Below are 22,956 nucleotides of genomic sequence, written 5' to 3' on the forward strand. Positions count from 1 at the left end.
TGGGAGTTTTTATCGCGGGATAATTAGGGGAAGTATGTGGAGGATGGGACGCTGTTGCATGCAGGAGTTGGCGACTTGCGTGTGTGTCTGTTTGTGTTCAGATAAGATGTTTCGAAGGCTGGTTTTCTTTCCTAATCCATGTGAAATGATTGCCTTTATGTCCTTGCTTGTGTGTTTCTGTTGCTTATCTGGCGCTAATGACAGGCCTGGAGGGTTGTTTGGGTAAACAGACATGGGAGGGTGATGAAGAGGAGGAGGTAGAGGGCATGAAGGAGGCATGTTCTAGCTGTCGGCTTCATATTGACTGATGGGCCCCTGATGTGACCTCCTGTATGCTAGCAGGACTCGCTGTCCTATCAGCTGCTGTAGCATGTTTATGTCCAGCAGGGAAATGTTTATCATGTTCACCTTTATTTTAGATTTCATTGCATTTGCTAATTAGCATTAAATGTTGCTAAGGGAGTATCGCAAGTTGTCAAAGTATTTGGTCATAATCCAAAATTTAGGACAAATTGGACCCCTGATTTTTTTTATCTTGCGCTTTAAATATTTCAAAGTAATCAATCATCCTCTGAGGATCATGACTCTTTGTTCTAAAAAATCCATGGCAATCCATCCAAGAGTTGTCGTGTTTCAATAAAAACAAAAATGTCAAGCACACTAGCACTGAAAGAAACATCTGGACTGTATTTATCCCTTGGAAAATATAAATGTCTGTATACAATTGAATGGCAATCCCAGAGTTGTTCAGACATTTCATCGTGAAACAAAAACAACCTGTAAGTGGTGCAACGGGAAAAGTCAAGAAATGACCTAAGTGAGTGGGATGTATCCTCTGGGGACCATGAATGTTTGAACAAAATATCAGCAATCCGTCCCACAGTTGTGAAGATATTTGAGTGACAAACACAAATTTCAACCTCACTGTAGTTCTTAAAGAAAAGTCAAAGTCAGTAGGGTTGATCCTCTGGATACCATGAATGTCTGTACGAAATTTCACGACAACCTATCTGAGAGTTATTGAGACAATTTAGCAAGAATTGTAAATGTCAACCTCAAGGTGCTGCTAAAGATTAAAGTCAAGAAATCATCAAAATTGGAAGGGCTCATCCTCTGGGTACCATGAATGTCTGTACTAAAATCTCAAGTCAAACATCTATTGAACAGTTGTTGAGATGTTTTAGTACAAAACATAAATGTCCACCTCATTTTGGTGCTAAAAGACATTAGAATACAACATCTGGGAACCATGGACGTTACTACAAACATTTTGAGCCAATCCATGTAGTAGATGTTGAGATATTTCACTGGGTTCATCCTCAGGGGGGCATGACATTTCATGGCAGTCTGTCCAATATTTGTTCAGATAATTCTGTCTGGACTAAAGTGATGGACCAAAGACAAGCTCATGCAAGAATCCATGGAATTCACCAAACAGTGTCCAAAATCAGTGTCCAAAGAGGAACTGCCAGTGACCAGGTTAGCATAGATGCGACTCTAGCTGGTTTGAAAAAGAGTGTATTTCATTGAGCAAAAGTGATGATGGAAAATATGTTTCTGCTCTTCCCCCTGCTGACCTCAGCGAGAGTTCGATTTTCCAATCGGCTGTGCTGTACGTGATCCAGAGATGTCTCGTCCAATCACCTGCCAAGTTTTTTCCAAATATTTTCCAAGAGCGATTTTTTTTTAGCTCATGCGTCGGGTCGGAGTCAAGCCACAAAAAAAAAAAAAAAAAAAAATAGAAAAATTAAAAATTAGACACTAAAACAGCAGCAGAGAAATTCACAAATGGAGCAAAGAGTCCCAGTTGAGATGTCAAACAATAAGAACAAAACAGGACACAAGTGAATGTGAGTCACAACGGGGAACAATGGCGTTGTGGTCGATGTGTCCGCTTGATGAATGGGTGTTTTTCGGCAGCACAGGAAGTCACGTCTATATAAGGACTTTGTGGCCGACGCCCCAAACCCTAATGAGCACGTGTGGATGAAGTTCTCACCACAGCTTTTTGGGGGGTGGGGGGCGGAGGACCAACCAGGAGCTGTGGTGTAGCTGTCACCACCACCTCTGTCTCTTCAAAGGAACTATCGACGCGTTCTGACAAAAACACTGATGTGTTTTTACAGGCGGCGGCGACGTCATCATCATCAGATTAATCAATTGTAATCAGTCCTGTGCGCGCGTGTGTGTATGTGTGCGAGTCTAATTTTGTTCTGGTCTACTGACTGTCTGATCTGATAAATGTTTCGAGCAGAGCACCCTGCTGTTTTGTGCATGAGATTAGCAGCAGCACACACACACACACTCACACTCACACACTCATTTCACATGTACGGTACTCACGGGGCCCTGCAGCCTTTAATGGTCCCGCAGTAATACACAGATAATGTTCGGCTGATTTTATTAAACGATCTCTGTACATCACTGGGAGGCCCTGGGGAAAGGGGAGGGTAAGGGAGGAGAGGAGGAGTGATGAGAGGGAGGGAGGGAAGGAGGGACAGTTTGAAGAGCCGGGGTGAAGTTAGAGTAGCTACAGATATTCTGATAGCAGCAGAGACGCAGGAAAGTGAGTGAAGTCAGGAGGATGTCACTTTAACTTTTCATTTTTTTTGGATTTAATTTTGCATGTAAATTTGATTTTTTTTAGGGGGGGCACGAGATTTTGTTGCTTTCTGGTCAGTTTACCTGCAAAGTTAGATCTGTTCTGGAGAGTGTGAGTGTGTTTTTTATGTGTGCATGTGTGTGTGATATACTGCAGTAAGTAGCTATGGAGCGGGAGTGTCTTGGCGGCAGCGGGGTTAAACCCGAGAGCGGCAACATACGTCTCTTTAAGGTCGCGCTGGCCATGTGTGTGTGTGTCTGCGCTGCTCTGCTGCTCGCACTCATATTGGGTAAGTCCAACACACATGACATTACACACATATTTTCTTTTCCCTCTTTCCTCAACCTGCATTGTAATTTGCAAAGGAATCTGGTGGTGAATGTATCGTAAGGTCCTCGGATTATAGTACACGCATGGACTGTAAATAACATTGGTGGGAGCAAAGGTCTTTGTGGAGGGCTGGCGGGTAACTTGTGTCAAACTATTTTTGGTTCATATAAGGTTTCAAACACACCCACATGCACATGAAGAAAAAAAAAAAACCTCTCCGTGTGCACTGTGGGAGTCAAGTTGAACTCTGGGGGGGAAAAAAAAAGAGGAAAGAATGTGTATGTTGACACTTTGTGGGTTTTTTATTTCCGGCTGAATGTAAAATTAATTAGCAGGAAACAGTTGGAGTGGAGTAATGAGAAGGGTGTGTTTTATTTTTTTGTTTGTTCACAGGGGGGCAGTGCACATTAATTAACACTGATGTGAAAAAAAAAGACTTAAGAATACAGTAGACGTGCCAGAAACAAGTGATTTGCTCCCGTACTGCAGCCAAAAACAGGCAGAAATGATAGTTATTACACACTGTGAGCATAAAAATAAGAGAAAATGTTACAGTGTGAGTGAAAATGAGGCAAGGCAAGCTTATTTTTACTACTTTACACAAGACACAAGAGGGTTTAAAGACAGACGAGAGCATACAATGAATCATATTTTGTAAACTGTACCTCAAGTTCTGCCAGATTTAAGTTCCTCTTTCAGTTTTTTATTTCCACAGGTGGGGTTTCCAGATGTTTATTTCTGTCAGTCAGACTGGAAAAATGCAGTAATTTCTGGCAACTTCCTTTATTCTATTCATACTCACACATCTGCAATTCAACAAATATACATCTCTAAAATATGTAAAGAAGCCAACTGTCAAGTGCTAGCTATATTAATGACAGAAAAATGAAGCACACGTATGATTTTGTCGAATAATTTGAACAGAAATAATGTCCTTTATTAACTTACAAAAAATCTGAGTCCTAGTAATAGCCAACTTCCATTTGCTTAGACAGGGAGTTAGCTTAGCTTAGCAGGAAGAATGGAACCGGGGGAAATAAATAAATTGTCCTGCTGTTGACCGTGGATGTATAATGACAGCTGGATCCACGTTAACTCGTCTGTTCATTCTGCCTCCGACTGGCAAAAGATACAGAAGTAACCGCAGTTACCCCTTAACAGATGAACTGCTCGTTTAAGAGTATTTGTGTCGACTGTTTCTGCAGTTCAGTAGTTTCAGTAGTTGTGATGATGGTTGTGGTCGGGAGGGAGGGGGGTGTGGGTGTCTGGGGTGGGGTCGGCGTTGATTGTTTTCTTTTGCTATTGAGAGAAGCCTGAATTCTTGTGGTGGTATTGAAGTGTCGTTATGTTATGTGCCCATGTATGCATCACCAACCCTCCTCTGCTCTCCAGCCATGCGAATGACCAGACACAGGAATTTTAAGTAGTTTGTTTGAGGTTTTTTTTTTTCCCATCTTTCTTCATTTTTAATGAGTTTAGAGAGGGTGGCTTTTACATTTGTTCTTGTTTGTTTTGGTGGCCTGTTTGGTATCCGAGTAATGAACCTGAGGTTAGCAGTGACACTGGAGCCGCAGACATCTGTGCATCTGTGCGAGTGTGTTTTGGTCGGAGCTGTCGGGGGTTACTGAGGTCGTTCCAGGCCAAGCGGGTCGTACAGGGGGCTGAAGTTCCGAGCACTTATACTCAAAAGTGGGCTCCGCATTAAGCAGCTTTAACTAGACAACAAGACCAGTCAACCTCCGAGGTCAGACATTGCGACGCAGCTCCGTAACGCTCCACTCATTCGTTCACAATAGATTCAGTTGCTAAATATGCCCCGTGGTGCCTCGGTACGCCCTCAGAGCCACATCACACAGCAGTGGTTTCTGCAGTGGTTAGAAAAAGCAGGAGCTCGTTCACCTTCTAGGAAAGGGAAGTGAACGGGTAAACGTGTGGTCATGCTGCGAGGAGCATAAACAATGGGAGGCTTTGTCCTGTCATCCTGAGGCGCTCTGATTAGAAGTGTATGAAGCAATTTTTGACTTGACAGACGGCACAAATAAAGACTATGTGGTGCATCGAGTGATATCACACGGATGCAAAGTTACGTGGCGATTGTGAGTGGAGGCTTTCGTCTGTGCAGGCAGGCATGAGGTTAAAAACTGAATCCGCTAACTGTTTACTCTGTTCTCATCCAGCTGTATCAGCTGCACTTTGGTCTGCATTTGTCCTATTAGATAAAGAGTGGATTGTGGGAATCTCCCTCTCAGACTTTCCTCTGATATGCTCTATCATTTTGGGTCACATGAAAGAATGATTTGCAGACACGGTTCTCAGTTCTTCATTAACTGATTGCGTGTTATGGTAATAATATGAAGAGAATAACCGTTAAGGTGCAGCCTTGTGGACGATGAAAAAATACTATTTTCCTTCAGGTAACAGGTATATAAATGTTTTTCAACACTGTTCTGATCAACCGTATGCAAAGGTGAAGTAAGTGATTCCTGAAAGATCCTGTTGATCTATACATTAAGTAACCTATGAATGCAAATACCACTGGTAATGTATTGATTATGTTTATGCTTTCACACAATCCACATTTAATGATTTACTGAGCGGAGCGATACATATCCCAACACTTCCTGACAGCCACCAAGCAGCAGAGGACTATTTGCGTATAAATGTGAAGTGCAATGGAAGATGCGTGCAACCTAAGTGCTCGACAACTTAATAAAAAACTTTTCTCCTCCCTCAGTCGCTCAGAAATCCAGTCAGGAGGAGTTCTGTCTGAGCCCAGAATGCATCGAAGCAGGTGAGGAGTCTTCTTCTACCTGATGTTCAAAGCTTCTTATTCGGCTCACTGGGTTTTGGGTTTAACTTTGTGTCTTCTTCCACCTTACAGCGGGGTCCATTCTGAGTAAAGTTGATCAGTCCGTTAACCCTTGCGACGACTTCTATACTTATTCCTGTGGCGGTTGGTTAAAGGAGAACCCGATCCCTGAAGATTCCTCCTCGTATGGCATCTACCCCTGGCTGCGGCAGCACGTAGACATCAAACTCAAAGGTGTGTTGGCACATGAATTTCCCATCAATGCCTGAGCTCTTCCACCTTGATGAAAACAGGCTAATGTAGCCTAGTGTCAAACACAGATAAAGACCAGGCCACAGAAGTCCAGTGAGCTCACTTCCACACTGTCAGATTTTTAAAAAATGTTCAAACTTGTAGTCTTTCGGACCATCCACCACTGATTACGTGACATCACAAAAGTCAAATGTGAAGGAATTAGTGATATCTAGCGGTGAGGTTTCACATTGCAACCAACTGAATACCCCTCGTCTTAACCTGCCCTGCAGTGGTGTTTGATTTGTCCAGCAAGACCTGCTCCCTCTGTGGACATAAAAGACTCATTCTAAGGCGACGAGAACGCAAATATTCTTGGTGATTATACACCAGTGAAACATAATTATAAATATTATGTCACATTTTTGCTGCTAAATCCTTCAGATTGAACCTTAAACGTATATAGTCAGTGAAGGGACTCTGTAATTGTGACATTATTATTACTTACTCACAAGGTGGTTATTTCACAAAACCCACCACACATTATGTTTCTTCCACAGTGAAAAACAAATATCACCCATACAGTGTTTCAGATGTTTGTTTACACTGTTTTCTTTTCTCTGTCAGAGTTATTAGAAGCTCCTCTGGACCCTAAAGAACTGGAGGCAGTGACGAAGGCCAAGATTCTCTACCGCTCCTGCATGAACGAATGTGAGTCTAGCACACACATACTAACATATTTTTGTTGCTTAAGTGGCCATGGCATTGACATACATCATCATTCCCTGGTGACTTAGCTTACCATTATTCTAACCCAATTGTATCATGGAAGGTTAGTCGCCAAGTCACCATAATGTGACGTTTTTGCGACTTGATTCTGTACCTTCTTGTGGGGACCGTTATTTACATAAGACCTTTCCCAGCTCCTTACTTATCCTTAATCTTTCTGACTACATGCCTGACCCCAAAACTCAACCTGACTTAAATCGAAACCTAAAGCTTTCTGAAAAAGCCAAAATTCAACAATTCAAAATGTCCCCACTTTGCATGTATACAAACAGGTCCATACAAAGATACTGCAAGTCAAAAGCCCACAAAGTCTCAGTGATGGTCTAAAATATGTTTACTGATTATTATGGTAGATATAGGTCATAAACAAAATGATGTACATGATTTCACTTTCCTCTTCTCTCTGTGTGTTTACATAGCTGTACTGGAGCAGGTGGACGCCAAACCGATGCTGAAAACACTCAAACAGAGTGAGTTTCGGTGGCCCGTCGTGGGGGAAGGGCTCGGCGGGGACTATCAGTGGTCGGTGGAGCACTGGAGCCTCCTGAAGACTCTGGCCGAGATGAGGAACCAGCACAGTAAGAGCGTCCTGATCCGACTGTACGTGTCCCCCGATGACAAAAACTCCTCACACTACATCATCAAGGTCAGACATCCGCAGTTCACTGGTATTTCTGTTTGTTCACATATTTAGAGTTGATGTTTTGAGTGATGTTGAGATTGAATAAAAACTATACAGTTTGTTACTGTTGGTTTGTACCATGCCAGCTGTTCCTTCTGTTTCCAGGCTTTATTGTATGACCTATGCTAAGCTAACCAACTGCTAGCTCCAGCTTCATGACCGTTACAAGGGTGGTGTGATGTTTAAGTCTGCAAAAAAAGTGAATTACTATGTTTCCACTAATGTAAAAGTATTATTTTCTTTAGGCAACATAGTTTTTTGTGAGATTCCAGCCAATTTAGTGCATGTTGTGAATACTTTATGTTGCTGCAGATAATTATCGGAAACATACGGTCTTTTTTACGGTAGCCGTTGGTTTCTCTTGAAGCCAGAACAGTTAGGAAATGGACAAATATACCAGACTTACAGTAATCCACCACCACTGTGGTTTTATCAGTTATTTTCACATTCTGTGATAATGCATTTGTTCGCAGGAACTCTATTGAAAATGTTCCCTGCCTCTGCTTTCAAGACAGCGTTAATGGAATCATGATAATCAATTTGAGAGGCAGTGTGATAGTGTATAGTGTTTCCTGCCTTACAATGGTGCCTGAAACAATCGTGTCTCTTTGACCAAAAGTCTTGATTTGCAATTTCATGCACCTCGTTGAAGGTATAGAACCAGTGTTAAACAAGAGCTATCTAAAAGAGTTGGACATGCAAACTCTTTCTGCTCTTTGATTTCAAACACCTCCAGCTCTTTTTTGTTTTTGATTGTAGGTGATCAGACTAGATGGTGGTAATGACAAACTGATGCTGTAGATGTGATATTCTAAACAACAGATTAGGCCATGCAGTCTGAACAAGGCTGAGCTGTGCGAGCATCTTAACAAGGACTTACAGAATAACATAAAGTGATGGAGCACTTTCAGATATTAAATACATACGTTTTTGTATGACAGAATTGAGTGCAACAAAAAGTTACACACAAATAAACTCCCAAAATATAAAAAAAACCAGCATCAGAGGCTAACCTGTGCTCTCTGTCCTCATGTAGCTCGATCAGGCATCCTTGTCTCTGCCCTCGAGGGAAGACTACACCACCAACTCTTCCTCTGCCCTGGCGGTGAGTTTCTGCTTCATCTCTCAGCCCTTATACTTGTCATCTGAAAGCTTCTCTTACCGCAGCAGCAATTTCCTTCCTGTTTGAGTGATAAATTGCAGCAGAAGAGAATTTCAGCCCTTGAAATACCAGCTGCTAATGTTGTGTTTTTGTATCAGACTCAACAAACAGGTATCAGACAGCCAGAGAAATTAATTGTAGAGGAGCAAGTTGATGCAGATTGTAACAGTTATAGAATAACAAAGTGCTACGAGTATGCAGCGGCTAATTTTTTAATCTGTCGTATCCACAAATATACAAGAGTCTACATGAAAAAGTGACAAGAAAAGAAAAAGCTCAAGTTGGTTGAAAGGCGCGCTAAAGCAGTTTTAAGGGCTCCACATTATTAATTATTAGCCAAAAAATAGACATAACTTGTTATATGTAATTGTTTACTTCTACTATGATATTTGTTGTGTTGTTATTTCGTAGCGAACGCACCTTTACAACAAAACTACAAATAAATACAAACAAATAACATGTTGAACCAATGAGTCTTCTGGGACTCACCGAAAATTTCAGGCACATGTTTGAAAGATTATGTATTTCCCTAAAAATAATGAAGAATAACACCTTGTTTAACTCAATTGTTTCATCAGTTATGACTACTTTTTAAGGGATATATTAAATCATAAATGACTTACTGCAATTTTGGACTTAATTACAACATTAGAAATGTTTATGTAGCTATTGTAAATGTCCTCTGTCCACTGTTCTATGATAAAAACAAAACCAAGTCGTATGTAAAAAATCAAGCTGAAAAGCATAAAAAATAGAGCTGCTACCTTTCATAGTCAACAACCTTCGTACATGTAAAAGTAGATGTGGGATTTAGTCAGTCAGTCATGGTTATTTCCAAAGTAATTGTCTGTTCTAAATGATTTAAGGTAGGACTCCATGTTTGATTAAATTTCCTTTCACTCGTAAGGAGAAGAATCCTAATCATTCCATTGTACCACATTTTAAATTACAGCTCAGACTCAATCGAATTAAATAATATACATTTTCTGTCGAGTAACAAAAGTTCCCCCAAAAGTCATATTTAGTTGAAATGTGCCCTTATTAAGATTAATAAGAATAAAGGATGGACGAAACATTAAGTTTCCACTGAAATACCGTCCCAGAAAAATAGATTTAATTATCGGACAAGAACAAAAACAATGTAGATGAGAAGCAGTATATAACTTTACCGTTTTATGCACAATGGAGAGACCTGCGAGTTGAATTTTCTTGACAATGATTCAGTCCATTCATTCAAATCAATTACTAGACGTCTCTTCCAGGCTTCTGTGGGGAGGCAGCAGAGCATTTTACAGAACTCAGACAGAAAGCGTTCACTCTTTCTTTTCTTTAACAGGAATTTCTGCATATTGTTGATAAGATGGTTTATTGTCTAACACACTTTGTGTTTGAGATATTTTCTTCTTCTTTGTATCTGTCCCTTAAACCAGTTTAAAAAAAACAAAAAACATAACAGAATACCTCTTGCTGATATGGCATTACAGTCATATCCGAGTGTGGATGTAAGTCTTGATTAATGTCTGGTGGCGTCTGTGTTTGGTAGCAGCACTGACAGTAGCCTAAAGCAGTAAAAGAATACATGATGTTCATCTTCTTTCCCTTTTTTCTGCCTCCCTCTCTCTCCAGTATCGTGCCGCCTTGCTGAGTTTGATGGTAGATGTAGCCGTCATGCTGGGCGCTCCAGAGAAAGCAGCGCTGACCCAGATGGAACAGGCTCTCGCCTTCGAGACCAAACTGGCTCATGTAAAGACGTCATGTCAGATAAATATAATACCACTTAATGTATGAAGAAGATCTGATGGGCCCTCTGGGGCTCGCATTGTTAACTTTTAAAACATAGCAGTGATTCATTAACTTAACCAGCAGTATAAAGGTAAATTACCTTATATTTATGTGTGTCGGTGTAACATCTCTCTTTGTGTCTGCAGATCCTGATTCCCTATGAGAACCGCACCAGTGAGAACATGTACAACAAGATGTCACTCTCTCGGCTGCAGCGCTCCATACCAGGGGTACGTCAAATACAAACAGACGCATAAACAACTGGAAAATATATTCATCAGAACCATATTGACTGAAAAAGCAGAACTTCCTCAATTTCACACACATTTTTATCACGCTCACAGAATGTGCATTTTCATTTTTTGTAATAGCTAATGCACATTTAGAAACACCTTCTCCATTTGTATACATTGTTTAGACTGCCACTCTTTAATTATATTATTCTGTCCCGCCCACTGACTATTGACCGGTGAACCACCTTGATGATGGAAACAAGCATTCATACATAACGTGAGATACATCTGGATGAACACACAGCTAAGAGATATAAGGTCCCATGAGGGAAACCAGAAGGGGCGTAGGTTTGGTTTGTCTTTCCACAGTCACCTTTGGGTTTGGTCGCAAGAAATGTGACGCCCATTTCACCCACCGCTGATGTCAGACTCTTTGTCTTGATCGAAGCTGCTGTAAATCGCCTCCTTACCACCTCCATTTGATTTCCTTATTCTGAAGCTCTTTGATAGTAGGAATGAAACATTGGTAGAGAAAATGTTTCATGTGAAGATGATCACACTAAAAGCCAACACTTGCTTAAAATGCATAAAACACATTGTACTTTAGTAACTCTAGTAGTTTAACAACATATTTATTCTTCTTCTTATACTTTATTTTTCTAATATACTATAAAAGTAATCCTTACTGTATGTGTTTCCTCGTCTGACTGTCTGCAGTTTGATTGGACCAGTTTTGTAAAAACTGTGGTGGAGTCCAAAGTCGAGCCGGTTCGATCCATCCACTCCTCTGAGCCCGTCATCGTCAGAGCTCCGCACTACTTCAAGGAACTTGTAAAACTCATTCAAAACACAGATCCCAGGTACACACACACACACACACACACACACACACACACACACACACACACACACACACACACACACACGAACAGCTAGACAGAGAACACACACAGACTGATGAGCACACACTGGGGCTGGAGGGCTCCTGCCTCTCATTATAAGTACATTATAGTGTAGAATGAGATTACGTGTAGGCTTTTAATTAATTTCCCTCCTCTCTCTCTCTCTCTCTCTCTCTCTTCTCTCTCCAGGACTGTTGCTAACTACGTTCAGTGGAGGGCAGTTTTTTCCAGGATCACCACTCTGAGCCGTCGTTTCCTGTACAGATACCTGGACTATGCTCGGGTTGGTACAGAGGGAATCTTTAAAATCTGTGTCCGTGTTGGGTTGTATTTTAGTTTTTAGATTAGCTGAAGAATTAAATCATCCTTTATGGGTTCAGAGGCAAAAAAAAAACCAAACCGTTTAATTTGGTAAGAAGTGCCCTGTAAGAATGCTTTAAACATGGCCTTTTGTCTTGTTGACATTTTGCAGACGGATGGTTTGTATACATACGGAAAGTATTTGGCTGTGAAGCTGTGGAATTTGGTTTAAATCACACAATGTGGCTCGAGTGTAAACAGGAAAAATAAGTCCTCAGGAATTCAGCTGCTGACATTTGTTGCTTACTTTAACTTGAATATCAACTCTGACAACACAAGATTTTCCTTTAATTAATCCTGAATTACTGCTTTACTTAACAAACCATAAATCTGACATGAACTCAAATTATTCAGGGCTATTTTTAAAAACATTTTGAAAGTTTAAAAACCAAGGTGACTCCCTTGACCCGAGCCTTTGTATGTATGTACGACTCAAGCTCTGAACAGTAAATAGTTTGTGCTTTGTGCTCATTTTACACAGTTTCTTTTCAATTAATAATTAATTGACTAGTGGTTCAACAACCGACTAATATTTTATAAGCTGATAATTTCATCTCAGGTCCTAAATCAACAAAGTATTCACTATTTTCTGATTGTTGTCAGTGTGAGCAAGGCTTTGAAACAACATGTGGGCCTTCACCTTGGGTAATAAAATGTACAAATAACTGAATAATTCAATTATAAAAATCCAAATAATAAGAAACAACCATCAAGATATTTTTTACGTCTTACTGTCCTGAGGCCTCATTTATAGACTGAGAGTCTGTTTCAGATCATTTCGAGAGTGTGCTTAAGTTCAATTCATCAAAAGACACCAAGCAAATCCAAATCACATTTCTATCGTAAGCACTTGTGACAAACATCAAACCTCAACTTAATCAACTTAAATTGACAGCGCCTGCTTGGTGTTTTCCCCTTATGTAATGCCAGAGCAAATCAAGGTTTTGTCAGAAATAGCCAAGGAGAAAATGAGAGAAAATCTAACTTTCTGGAAGATGAGTCCACCGTGATGTTAGAGGAGACTGAAGCTGTTATATTCGGTCACACAAGCTCCTTGGGAGAGTGTCACTGTTGCATATTTTCTTGTAAAAGCTTAAATGAGTCCATTTGTGCAATACCTCGACATAACCAGCAGGAAAATCCCTAAAGTCAAGTTTCCAAGTCAAAGTAGGGATTTCTGTACATGCATGTAAAAGAACAAGATATTTCCACGGGATATAAATCAAACTTGTGAATTTTGAATGACTGAACATACATTTTTTTCCCTCCTAAACTCCCTTCTTTTAGCATGAAAAGCCTGAAATTAAAAAAATGTGTGCATGTGAGCAGCAAACCCACACTCTGAGGTTGCTTAACTTTTCTCAGCATCTGTTTTTATGTCCTTAAACCTTCACAACAGCAATTACAGAGCTGGGAGAGTCAGTCAAAGTTGTAGCACCGCTCCAAAAAAAACACAGTAAAGAATGTTTGAACAATTACAAATAAAAGAAAGTGAAACTGAGGAAAGAATACAAATCAGGACATGCAAGTAATACAAAAAAGTGCCTTTAGAGGAGATTTTAAAGTGCAAACTGTGCTAGTTTGGGCATTTAGTATGTAGTTAGTTTACATATTATGTCACTTTTCCATCTGAAATTAACTGCTTACATAAAAGCTGCTTTGAATCTTGTCTCATATCCTGTACTCCTTCTTTCAGGGTTTCTTAACTTCACTTAATCTCTGTTTTTATGTCCTTAAATGTTCATGACAGTAATTAGAGAGCCGGGAAAGATATGTGATTTGAGTAGTACAGTCTCCTTTTTTTAGGATCTCAGACAGAACTCCAAATTAACTTTATAGCACGAAGTAAACACAGATTATGTCATATGTAAAAGAATGTTATACTTAAAATAAATATCCATGTATCAGCCTTGATTCCGGGGTTGTAAAACAGTGTAATTTTAGCTGAAGAGACAAAAAGTCACCTTGTATCTGCGTCTCTCTCGCCTCCACCAGGTGACCACAGGAACCACCTCTCTGACCCCGCGCTGGGACAAGTGTGTCAACTACGTGGAGAACTCGCTTGTTTATGCCACCGGGCGCCTCTTTGTCAACACACACTTCCAGGAAGACAAGAAACACATGGTGCGTGCGTCTTACACATCATGACATCATCCCCAAAAACCGGGTCCAATTTTCAGACATGTTTAGTTGCGTGCTGAGTTGTATTTTGTCTGCGCGGTTGACTGGAGATGATGTCAGACGTTTAATGCTGTGCATCAGTGTGGGTGTGTTTGTTTACGAGGCAGTGACATTGAGTGTTTTAATTTTTTTGTAAACGCTCTTGTTGTTTTCATATGGAAGTCACGTCACACATTGTATCGTGTGTGTTGGTCAGATGGAGGAGCTGATCACAGGCATTCGCTGGGCGTTCATCGACATGCTGGAGAAGGAGAACGACTGGATGGATGAACCAACGAAGAAGAGAGCAGTTGAGAAGGTAAGTACAGCTGTTAGCTTCATCATCATGTTTCTCCAAACTCCATCACTGTTTTGTTGCGATCGAAATATAAAGTTATGAGAGGGTAAAAATATGTATATCATCTATTATTTTCTTTTTATTTAGATGTCTATAAATGTCCTGATTTGCCTTTATGTTATCTGATATCGACAGAAGTTGCAAAATCATGTAGAAAATACATCAAAAAATCAATCACAACAAAACTCAAAGCTGCATTAATATTTAAAGACCACTTGGAGGCAGTGTATGCACAAAATCTGTCTCTTTAGCTGCTAAATACTTGATTTTTCTCTAACTAGTTGCACTCAAACAGTAGCAGGTGGCACAACAAATAGTCATGGTCATGATCCAGTGAATCTCATCCAAACAGTTTTCTCTTGACCTAAAGATAACTTTTTTTGACTACTTGAAGAAAATTGTCAGTCACATTAGCTGCTAAATGTGACGTCAAACCAAAACAATGAAATCAAAGAGGCTAAAAAGTGTCGTAGAGCTGCAGATCGCTCTCCTCAACAGGAAAACAACTATTTGTTTCACCGGGAAATCAGGTTTTTATGTTTCTTATCAGTGGCGACCTCTAGTGGCCGTAACTGTTACGGCAGCAAGGGAGGAAGTCGGGAGTAGTAAGATAAAGAGTCGTCAGGTTAAACAAGCACAGGACTTTTACCAACAAGTCCCTGTTCATGTCCAGTGTGAAACCAAAAGTGAGTTATTTTCAGATCTATTCAGTTGTTTAGGTATGAGGATGTCTTGTAATTCTCAGTGGGTTTCGATAAAAAGACATTTGAAGAAGACGTTTGGTGCTGCGCCGCCATTCTGTCCTTTCTTTTACTAACTTAATGAGAGAAAATTGGGAACTTTCAAAATGTTTTCATGCCAAACACACATATTGAAAACATTTAAGCAAACCACCTCTAGCTTTTATTACCACCACAAGTAATGTCAGACTTTCAGTGTGTCAAAAAGGAAAATAAAAATCCACATTATTCCATTTAAACTGACCTCTTTATTGTTCCCACTGGCTCCTCTTGTAACAAAACCATTTCAGGGATTCGGGGATATCTGTTGTCGGGACACCACGACTCTCTCTTGTTTGTTACGCTGCTTAAACTCTGTCTATGTTTGCACATATTGAATAAGTTACTAACAAGTCAATGTATAATTTAAAAAGCTGTTTTTCCTTTGTTGTCTCTCTCAAGGCTCATGCAGTCTTGGCAAAGGTTGGCTACCCCGAGTTTATTCTGAACGACACCTACCTCAATGAAGATTTAAAGCAGGTTTGTATACTGTGGCACTGCTGTGAGATAGTTCAGTAAGCAAAGCATGGGGTACAAAATGGGAGTAGAAAGGAATGATGACTTGGGTGAAATAACCCTTCAAGTAATTCATGGGCTAAACGAGCGCCAACCACTTTGTCTAAAGCTGTATTCACACAGGACTAGCATTACCACTAGACCACATTCACAAGGGTCAAGAGAAGTCTGTGTTTTTCTCTAACTCTTTATTAAATGGTTGGTTGTTAAGGTTCTGCGTAATATCAACGTTTCAGAAGCGTTGGCAGCCACATTAATGATACAGTTTAGAGCCGTTTTGCCCACTTTCTGGATGTGTAACAGGCATAAATACACATTTAGATCAAGTAGCAGATGCTTTGTGGCTCGACTTGAATATGAGATCCTTTTGTTACTCCAAATCTTCTCTTTCACCACAAATTTTATTGTCAGTATGGCCCATCTCACAACATATGCTCACTGCAATTTCATATGAGTTCTGACAGAAAACGGATTGTAGCACTCCCATTATGTAGTACCTGCTATCTTTTTTTTGTTTTATTACGAGTTTCAAGGTCCCTCTGGATTGATTGCAGTGGATTCAGATCACCTGTGTGCAGAGTGTGGAGACTGGCTCATAATTAATGAGTGGAAGCAGCTTGAGGTATTCTCCTCCTAGCCAATCAGGGTGTGACGACGCCCTGCCGTGAAGACTTATAGATTTTCATTCTTAGTAGTTGAGTGACTGTGAGGCCACCTTAATCTTCTTTGTGCAAGTGTGTTGCAAGGCCTGGGGGCCTTTTTTTTAGCCATTTTGCTGCCAGTATCACCACAAACAAACAACACAAACACATATATGATGCCAATTCACACAGGACAAATACATGACCTATGTGTGTGATGAAATATGGCAGCTGATTTTTACTCATTTTTATGAACATGATATATTTGCACAGGTTCAAGTTAGGATTCCTACAATTATTACACATTCTTTGAGGTCTCCAGGTAAAACACTCAAAACATGAGCTAACATTATTATCAGAATGTGAAGAAACAAGTGTGTTGAGTTTTTGTCAAAGACACGTGTTTTATGTTGCAAAGATGTCTACTAATGATAGTTCTTATAGATAGTTTAAACAAGGATATGTATGCAAGCTGCTAAACAAAGTGAACTCACAAAATGTCAAGAAAGGATAAACTAGCCTACTGTCCTCACTGGAAAAAGAGATTAATTGCCATGTTAACTTAAAATGCAAAACACTCCTTCGACCTTGACATACATGAAATAAAACTCACCAAAACACTTTTTGCCCACTGCTGATATCCAACTCTTTTGGTCCTTTTTATTTAACGCATATTCTCTTCCTTGGCTAATTGACGCTGCTGTAAATCGCCTCCTTACCACCTCCGACCGTGAACAGACCCAGTCTGCTGTCCATGTTCACTGGGAAGCATCTGAGCCGTGTTACTAACGGTGACTCTCCCTGTGATTCGAGGCAGCGATCAAAGCTGACTCAACACAGGTAATAAGGCCACTTAGCTCCAAAGCTGACTGAGCTACTTTCTAATGGTAGCTAGTCGCCACAGCAAACAGTATTGTGAGCAGCACCTACAGTGGTTATGCTGCCCTCAACACTGGAGACATCATTTTTTGATATACGTACTAACAGTGGGTATTTGCCTTTGTGTATGTTTTTAGCTAGCGTTCAACGAGAAGGACTACTACGGGAACGTGATGCAGACGTTGAAGTTCATCGCCCAGTCTGATATCAGCTGGCTCCGAAAGAGCGTCCCGCGTACAGAGTGAGGACTAAGATATCAACCTGCTGTGTGATATCTGGTGTTTTACTTACGTCATGAACCTGCCTTTCATTATGTGTCCTTGTGTTGCAGGTGGTTTACTAACCCAACAACAGTGAACGCCTTCTACAGCTCGTCCACGAATCAAATCAGTAAGCTACAATATGTGATTGATTACTGAGATGCTAATTTTTTATTTAATTATTCTGAAATTCCAGACGACGCTACACTGCACCTCAGTGATTTCAATTAAGTAAAATGGCTGAGTGGGCATTTCAGTGTCAGAAGTGATTAGAATATAATTAGAATAAACCAAATCTGACAGATACGACAGGATTGCTTTTTAAAAAAAAAAGGTGAAATGTGATCTGTTTTATAAGAGTTTCTCCTGTAAGTAATGATACTTTTTAATCACAAATAACTGGGCCTCACACGGGGTGAGGTAGAAAAAAATCAGCCTTTGAAAATAATTAATATTTTTGATCTTCCCGTTTAGGATTCCCTGCCGGGGAGCTTCAAAAGCCTTTCTTTTGGGGAAAAGAGTATCCAAGGTGAGATTAAAGCACTGTGACACGCTCGACTAACAGACCAAAGAAATGCTACCTCATGCTTTACTCAGGAGCAATGTGGAGCTCTGAATAACTATCCTGACATGAACCCCAGACAACCACAGAGGGGATCTGTTGTGCTAAGGCCTGGGGATAAACAGCACAGGTTTATACCTCATGCTCTACTAATCATGACAATTACAGCGTCTGCAAAATGTACTCTAAATATTTCACAACAATACATAATTTAATCCTCAATACTGTCATACATTAGGCTACAAAAGATGTTGATGAAGGTTCTCGGTCATCCAGGTCATGGTCATTTCTGAGTGCTGTATTGTAGGCTGGACTGGAGTTCAGTTCTAACTATCTGGAGGGGAATGACAGGGTGTTCATACTTCATACTTATTCTGATATGTATTTGTTCGAACACGGACCACCCTTTCGTGCAGCGACAAATTAACGGAGCTGCTTGAGTTCACTTCATCCTCTCGTCTGTTTCCAGATCTTTAAGTTACGGTGCCATCGGGGTGATAGTAGGACACGAGTTAACGCACGGCTTTGACAATAACGGTAAATACTGATAACAACCTCAGGTAATACATCCACAATAACACAGCAATTTCTAAACTTTTTTTTGTGGTTTGTGATTCTTCTCATGAGCAGGTCGCAAATACGACAGCAACGGCAACCTCGACCAGTGGTGGAGCAACTCATCCGTAACGGCCTTCAATGAGAAGACCCAGTGTATGATTGACCAGTATAACGATTACCACTGGGAGGAGGCAGGCCTCAATGTAAGAATATAATGATCTTAAAATAATCCCAGCACAGATATGCATTTTTAAAGAAAAATCCAGTCATGAATGCTTTTGGATAGTTTCCAGAATTAACCGTTTGTTAATTAATGTATTCGCTTTGTGGATGTTTGTTCCGTAGGTACGTGGGAAGAGGACCCTGGCAGAAAACATAGCAGACAATGGAGGAATAAGAGAGGCTTTCAGGGTATGATCTGTTTTCTTCAAAGAGACTCAAATCTGGAATTATCTCCCTGCATCTTTGTGCAAAAACAGGCACATATAAAAATGTTAATTATGATTTTACTGTTTTTATAAGTCACCTGGATCTCACAACTCAATTCTTTTTGAGAAAAGTCTATTTATAAGACCTTCTAGCTGTCATGTTAAGAATTCCAGCAGAGGAAACAATCTCTTTTTGTTTGTGTGCAGGCGTACAGGCGGTGGGTAGATGAGAGCAGAGGTGGTGTGGAGGAGCCTCGGCTGCCTGGAGTCGGACTGAACAACAACCAGCTCTTCTTCCTGAGCTATGCACATGTGAGGACACACAAATACACAGATGCAAACTATTTTTGTCACTCTGCCAGTGTTTCAACCAGGAACAGCACTTCTGTTGTCAAGCGAGGGTAATGTCGAGGTGCGCCGTGTTAGTCTTGATCAGTTTTGGTCAAGTTCCTGTCTGAACTGCTTAAATTTGTTTGTGTTTATGACTAAACAGTTGAAACGATGCAAATGTTTACTGACATGGAAACATTTATTTGATTGCTTTAGTTCATACCTACTTTGCAGATTTAGATTTTCACAACAAAATACAATTATTATTATTTGTTATATATGTTGTGTTTAATTAGCTGCACTTTTGCCAAATGTAACACTGAGTTGATGATGATGATGATAGCTTTTACTTTTGGCGCTTAAATTGTATTTTTTACAAAGTATTTATATACTCTTGTGTTGCTACATTTACTTAATGGTTCCTTATGCTCATTCTCAGGTACCTATGAGAAAATGTTAACATGCTTCAGCGTCCAAAAACCACATTATTTTTCCTAATTTTGTCCGTCATTGCAGCATCTCTATTCACTCTCTGAACACTCTGATTTTAGTGCCTGCCTCTTTAAGAACCCCCCCCCCAAAAAAAGCCCAGTCTTCTCTGATTGGTCAGCTCTGACAAGCCTGAGCAGTCATCGCCCACCACTGCCCTATTGGGGGCGTGGCTCGTCTAAAACCACCGTTTGGGAAACTCACTGACTACCATATGGGACCTTTAATTAAAAGCTGATATACATGTTTAATGCACACAAATAATCAATCTGCTTATACTCTGTAGGTGAGATGTAACTCATACAGACCAGAAGCAGCCAGGGACCAGATCCAGAGTGGAGCTCACAGTCCACCGAAATACAGGTGAGCAGACACACTTGAAAACACACACACACACACACACACACACACACACACACACACACACTGATTATTGCCCACAATCTTGTCAACCTGACCTTTTTTCCTCGCCGCTGCCCTGCAGAGTTATCGGAGCGATGAGCAACTATGAGGAGTTTCGGAAAGTGTTCAGCTGTCCCGAGTCGTCGGTCATGAACCGAGGTGAACAGTCCTGCCGGGTGTGGTGACCCCTGACGTCAGCTTGACCCCCTCGAAACCAGTCCAGAGCTGCCAGCAGGACATCTGTTCAACAAAGGCTGATATTCCTGGACTTCGCCAGCGTATTAACATGTTGTGGGAATAACAAAGCACAATGAAGCTTCAGTTGTTCTCACAGAAAAAGATGCAACCTGACATATAAGCATGTCAGCTGTAAAAGCCTCTATCAGCGGGCTTTTGTATAGTGTTACTGCAACAAAGATGCATTCAGTTAGGACTGAAGACGTTTTCTTACGGACCATAATTTATGGATTATAGATATTGTTGGGGGACATTTTCCACCAGCCCTACATGTGCTTTAAGTGTGACTTTATTAAGCTAGAACCATTCGTATGGGAGCAAAACGTTTCTATATTAATGTAAAAGTAGAGTATTTTTACAGGAAACAGATATTTCAGATGTTACGGTAACTGTCAGGTCAATATCTGTGTATTTTAATTAGCAGTTTTGATGAAGATGTATTAATGTTCAAGCATAAGAAGAAGCAGAGTGAAAAATGCAAAACTAGAATACAACGTTTGATATTTTACAGTCTGATTATATCTCATGTTAAGTCTTAAAACCTCATTTATCTTTTTCCTTTTTTGAGGGGAAAATAATTGTGAACACTTGTATCGTGCAAGAAAACTTATATCAACCTGCTGGTTTATTTTTAAGACATAATGTGTATTTTTTTGTGTTGTGTTTGTGTGTGTTCGCGCGTGTGTGTATGTGGGGGGGGGGGTTTGCTTTGATATTCTCACTTTGTTTTACGTCTTTCTGTTTCGTGTCAGACATTTATATTCATTTCTCCTGCAGTTCTGCCTCGAGGCAAATGGAACTTGCGGAATTACAAGCACTCAAACTACAACATGCACTCCGCTCCATTTGTCTTTCTGTCTCCTTCGCCGAAGCGCTCTGCCGAGAGTGCACTCACGCGTCAGCTTTGTTTGAAATACGTAACGTTGCTCTGAAATAAAGGATCGTGTTTTACATGACAAGATTTCAGAATTTACGGTCGGACGATGTGAAGGTCACGTCTTCTGAGGTGTTGTTCTATCAGGAATCATCGTGAAAACACAACTGTTACTCCTGAAGCCAGTGTTCAGGTGATGCTTTGTAGATTAAAACGACTGACAACACATTTATCGTCATCTGTGTTTCTTTTTTCAACTTTAATTTGCTTTTCAAAGCACTCTCACTTTTGACACAAACTGATTCCTCTTGTGCCTAAAATGATCTTTGGCACTACCGAACGGTTGCCAGCTCATCGTAGGTTGGAACTTAGCAGAGTTATAACATTAGTTACCAAGTGAGTGTTAAATTAAAATGAGTCCCACTATACAAACCAGCTGTTGGATACTACTGACATACGTAGCTAATTGAACTGGCTAGATTAACCGACAAAAGCAAGGTGGGGTACAGGTATTGTATTACCATACTGATACTTAAATGCAGTCTAATAATGATGTTAAACTGGGAAGATTTTAAATCACATTTCACATATATAACTATATTCCTAAAATTATGAAATATTACACAATTAACGTAAGACGAAATTAGTAGTAGTGTCTGTCAGTTGGGAAATTCAGTATCAATAAAAAGCAAATTTTATGGAGGCGTACATCTACAAAGAATTAGCAGCTAGCTTCAGGCTCAGTCCCAATTAATACTTGTCTTACCGCTCTGCATATTCACATCTAGTGTGAGGGTGTCCCGATACCCGCAGGGGTAGAGAGGTGAACAAAATGTTTCTGAAACCAGGAGTTATGAGGACTCATTGCTGTTCCAATATATTATGGTCTTATTTTCTTTATAACACGCATAAACAATCACAACTGGTATCCTGATGTCTTGGTGGCTAACTAGCTAGCTAGCTAACGTGATGCTTTTATTGCCGTTTTCTGCATGACAGTCTCACATGTTGATGTATTTCATAGCATTGTATTTGTAGCATTTTGAAACTAGCTGGTTGTTACAGAGAATTCGTACACACACTTTGTATTGGATTTGCTTCCATTAACAAGAGGATTTACGGGGAAAATAGATTGTATACCAAACCTGTCAGATTTTCTTTTGAATAATTAATCTATTTTCACTAATATTAAGAGTTAAGTTCTGAAATGATATTAAATAAATATCAAATCTAGAAAAAAAAAAAATCCGTTCTCTATTGATAATTTTTGAAGTTCCTTGATATGTTTCATGTGTTATTGACACTAAAGTCTGGTTACCTAAAGACATTCAGTTTACAATGATATGAAATAAGAAAACACATCACATTCTTGCATTTTGAGAAGCTGAAAATTGATAATTGACAGTTTTTGTTTCAGCCCTATGAATAGCGTCACTTCAAATTCAATTGAAACTGCAGATGTAAAAAATTGTAGGAGTTAGGTACCATATTTACATTTTATCATCAGCAAGTGTTTTCTTGATATATTTTTGTGATTTAATGAGGTTCATTTGTGCTTTTCCATCGTTGAAGTAAATCTTTGTGTCTGTATTCTGTGATTT

General features: G+C 40.0%; 1 protein-coding gene and 1 long non-coding RNA gene across 2 annotated transcripts; one reads left to right on the forward strand and one right to left on the reverse strand.

Annotated features, from left to right (window-relative positions):
* The first annotated feature begins 2,564 nt into the window (after positions 1-2,564).
* Positions 2,565-21,585, forward strand: phex (phosphate regulating endopeptidase homolog, X-linked). Its single transcript, XM_037079367.1, has 22 exons — positions 2,565-2,891; positions 5,667-5,723; positions 5,814-5,975; positions 6,600-6,683; positions 7,181-7,407; positions 8,480-8,548; positions 10,232-10,348; positions 10,534-10,617; positions 11,338-11,480; positions 11,712-11,805; positions 13,878-14,006; positions 14,260-14,361; positions 15,582-15,659; positions 17,353-17,456; positions 17,547-17,605; positions 17,950-18,004; positions 18,507-18,574; positions 18,668-18,798; positions 18,941-19,006; positions 19,231-19,335; positions 20,129-20,205; positions 20,327-21,585. Exons 1-22 carry the CDS (start codon positions 2,768-2,770, stop codon positions 20,427-20,429), a joined length of 2,238 nt encoding a protein of 745 aa, XP_036935262.1. The 5' UTR covers positions 2,565-2,767; the 3' UTR covers positions 20,430-21,585.
* LOC119008736 lies at positions 7,319-11,436 on the reverse strand. Its single transcript, XR_005071511.1, has 3 exons — positions 11,307-11,436; positions 8,457-8,624; positions 7,319-7,435 (listed from the first exon to the last, which is right to left on the reverse strand). It is a non-coding gene; the product is annotated as an uncharacterized LOC119008736 (long non-coding RNA).
* Positions 21,586-22,956: the final 1,371 nt, after the last annotated feature.

This window comes from Acanthopagrus latus, chromosome 19, assembly GCF_904848185.1.
Source record: "Acanthopagrus latus isolate v.2019 chromosome 19, fAcaLat1.1, whole genome shotgun sequence".
Taxonomy (NCBI): Eukaryota; Metazoa; Chordata; class Actinopteri; order Spariformes; family Sparidae; genus Acanthopagrus; species Acanthopagrus latus.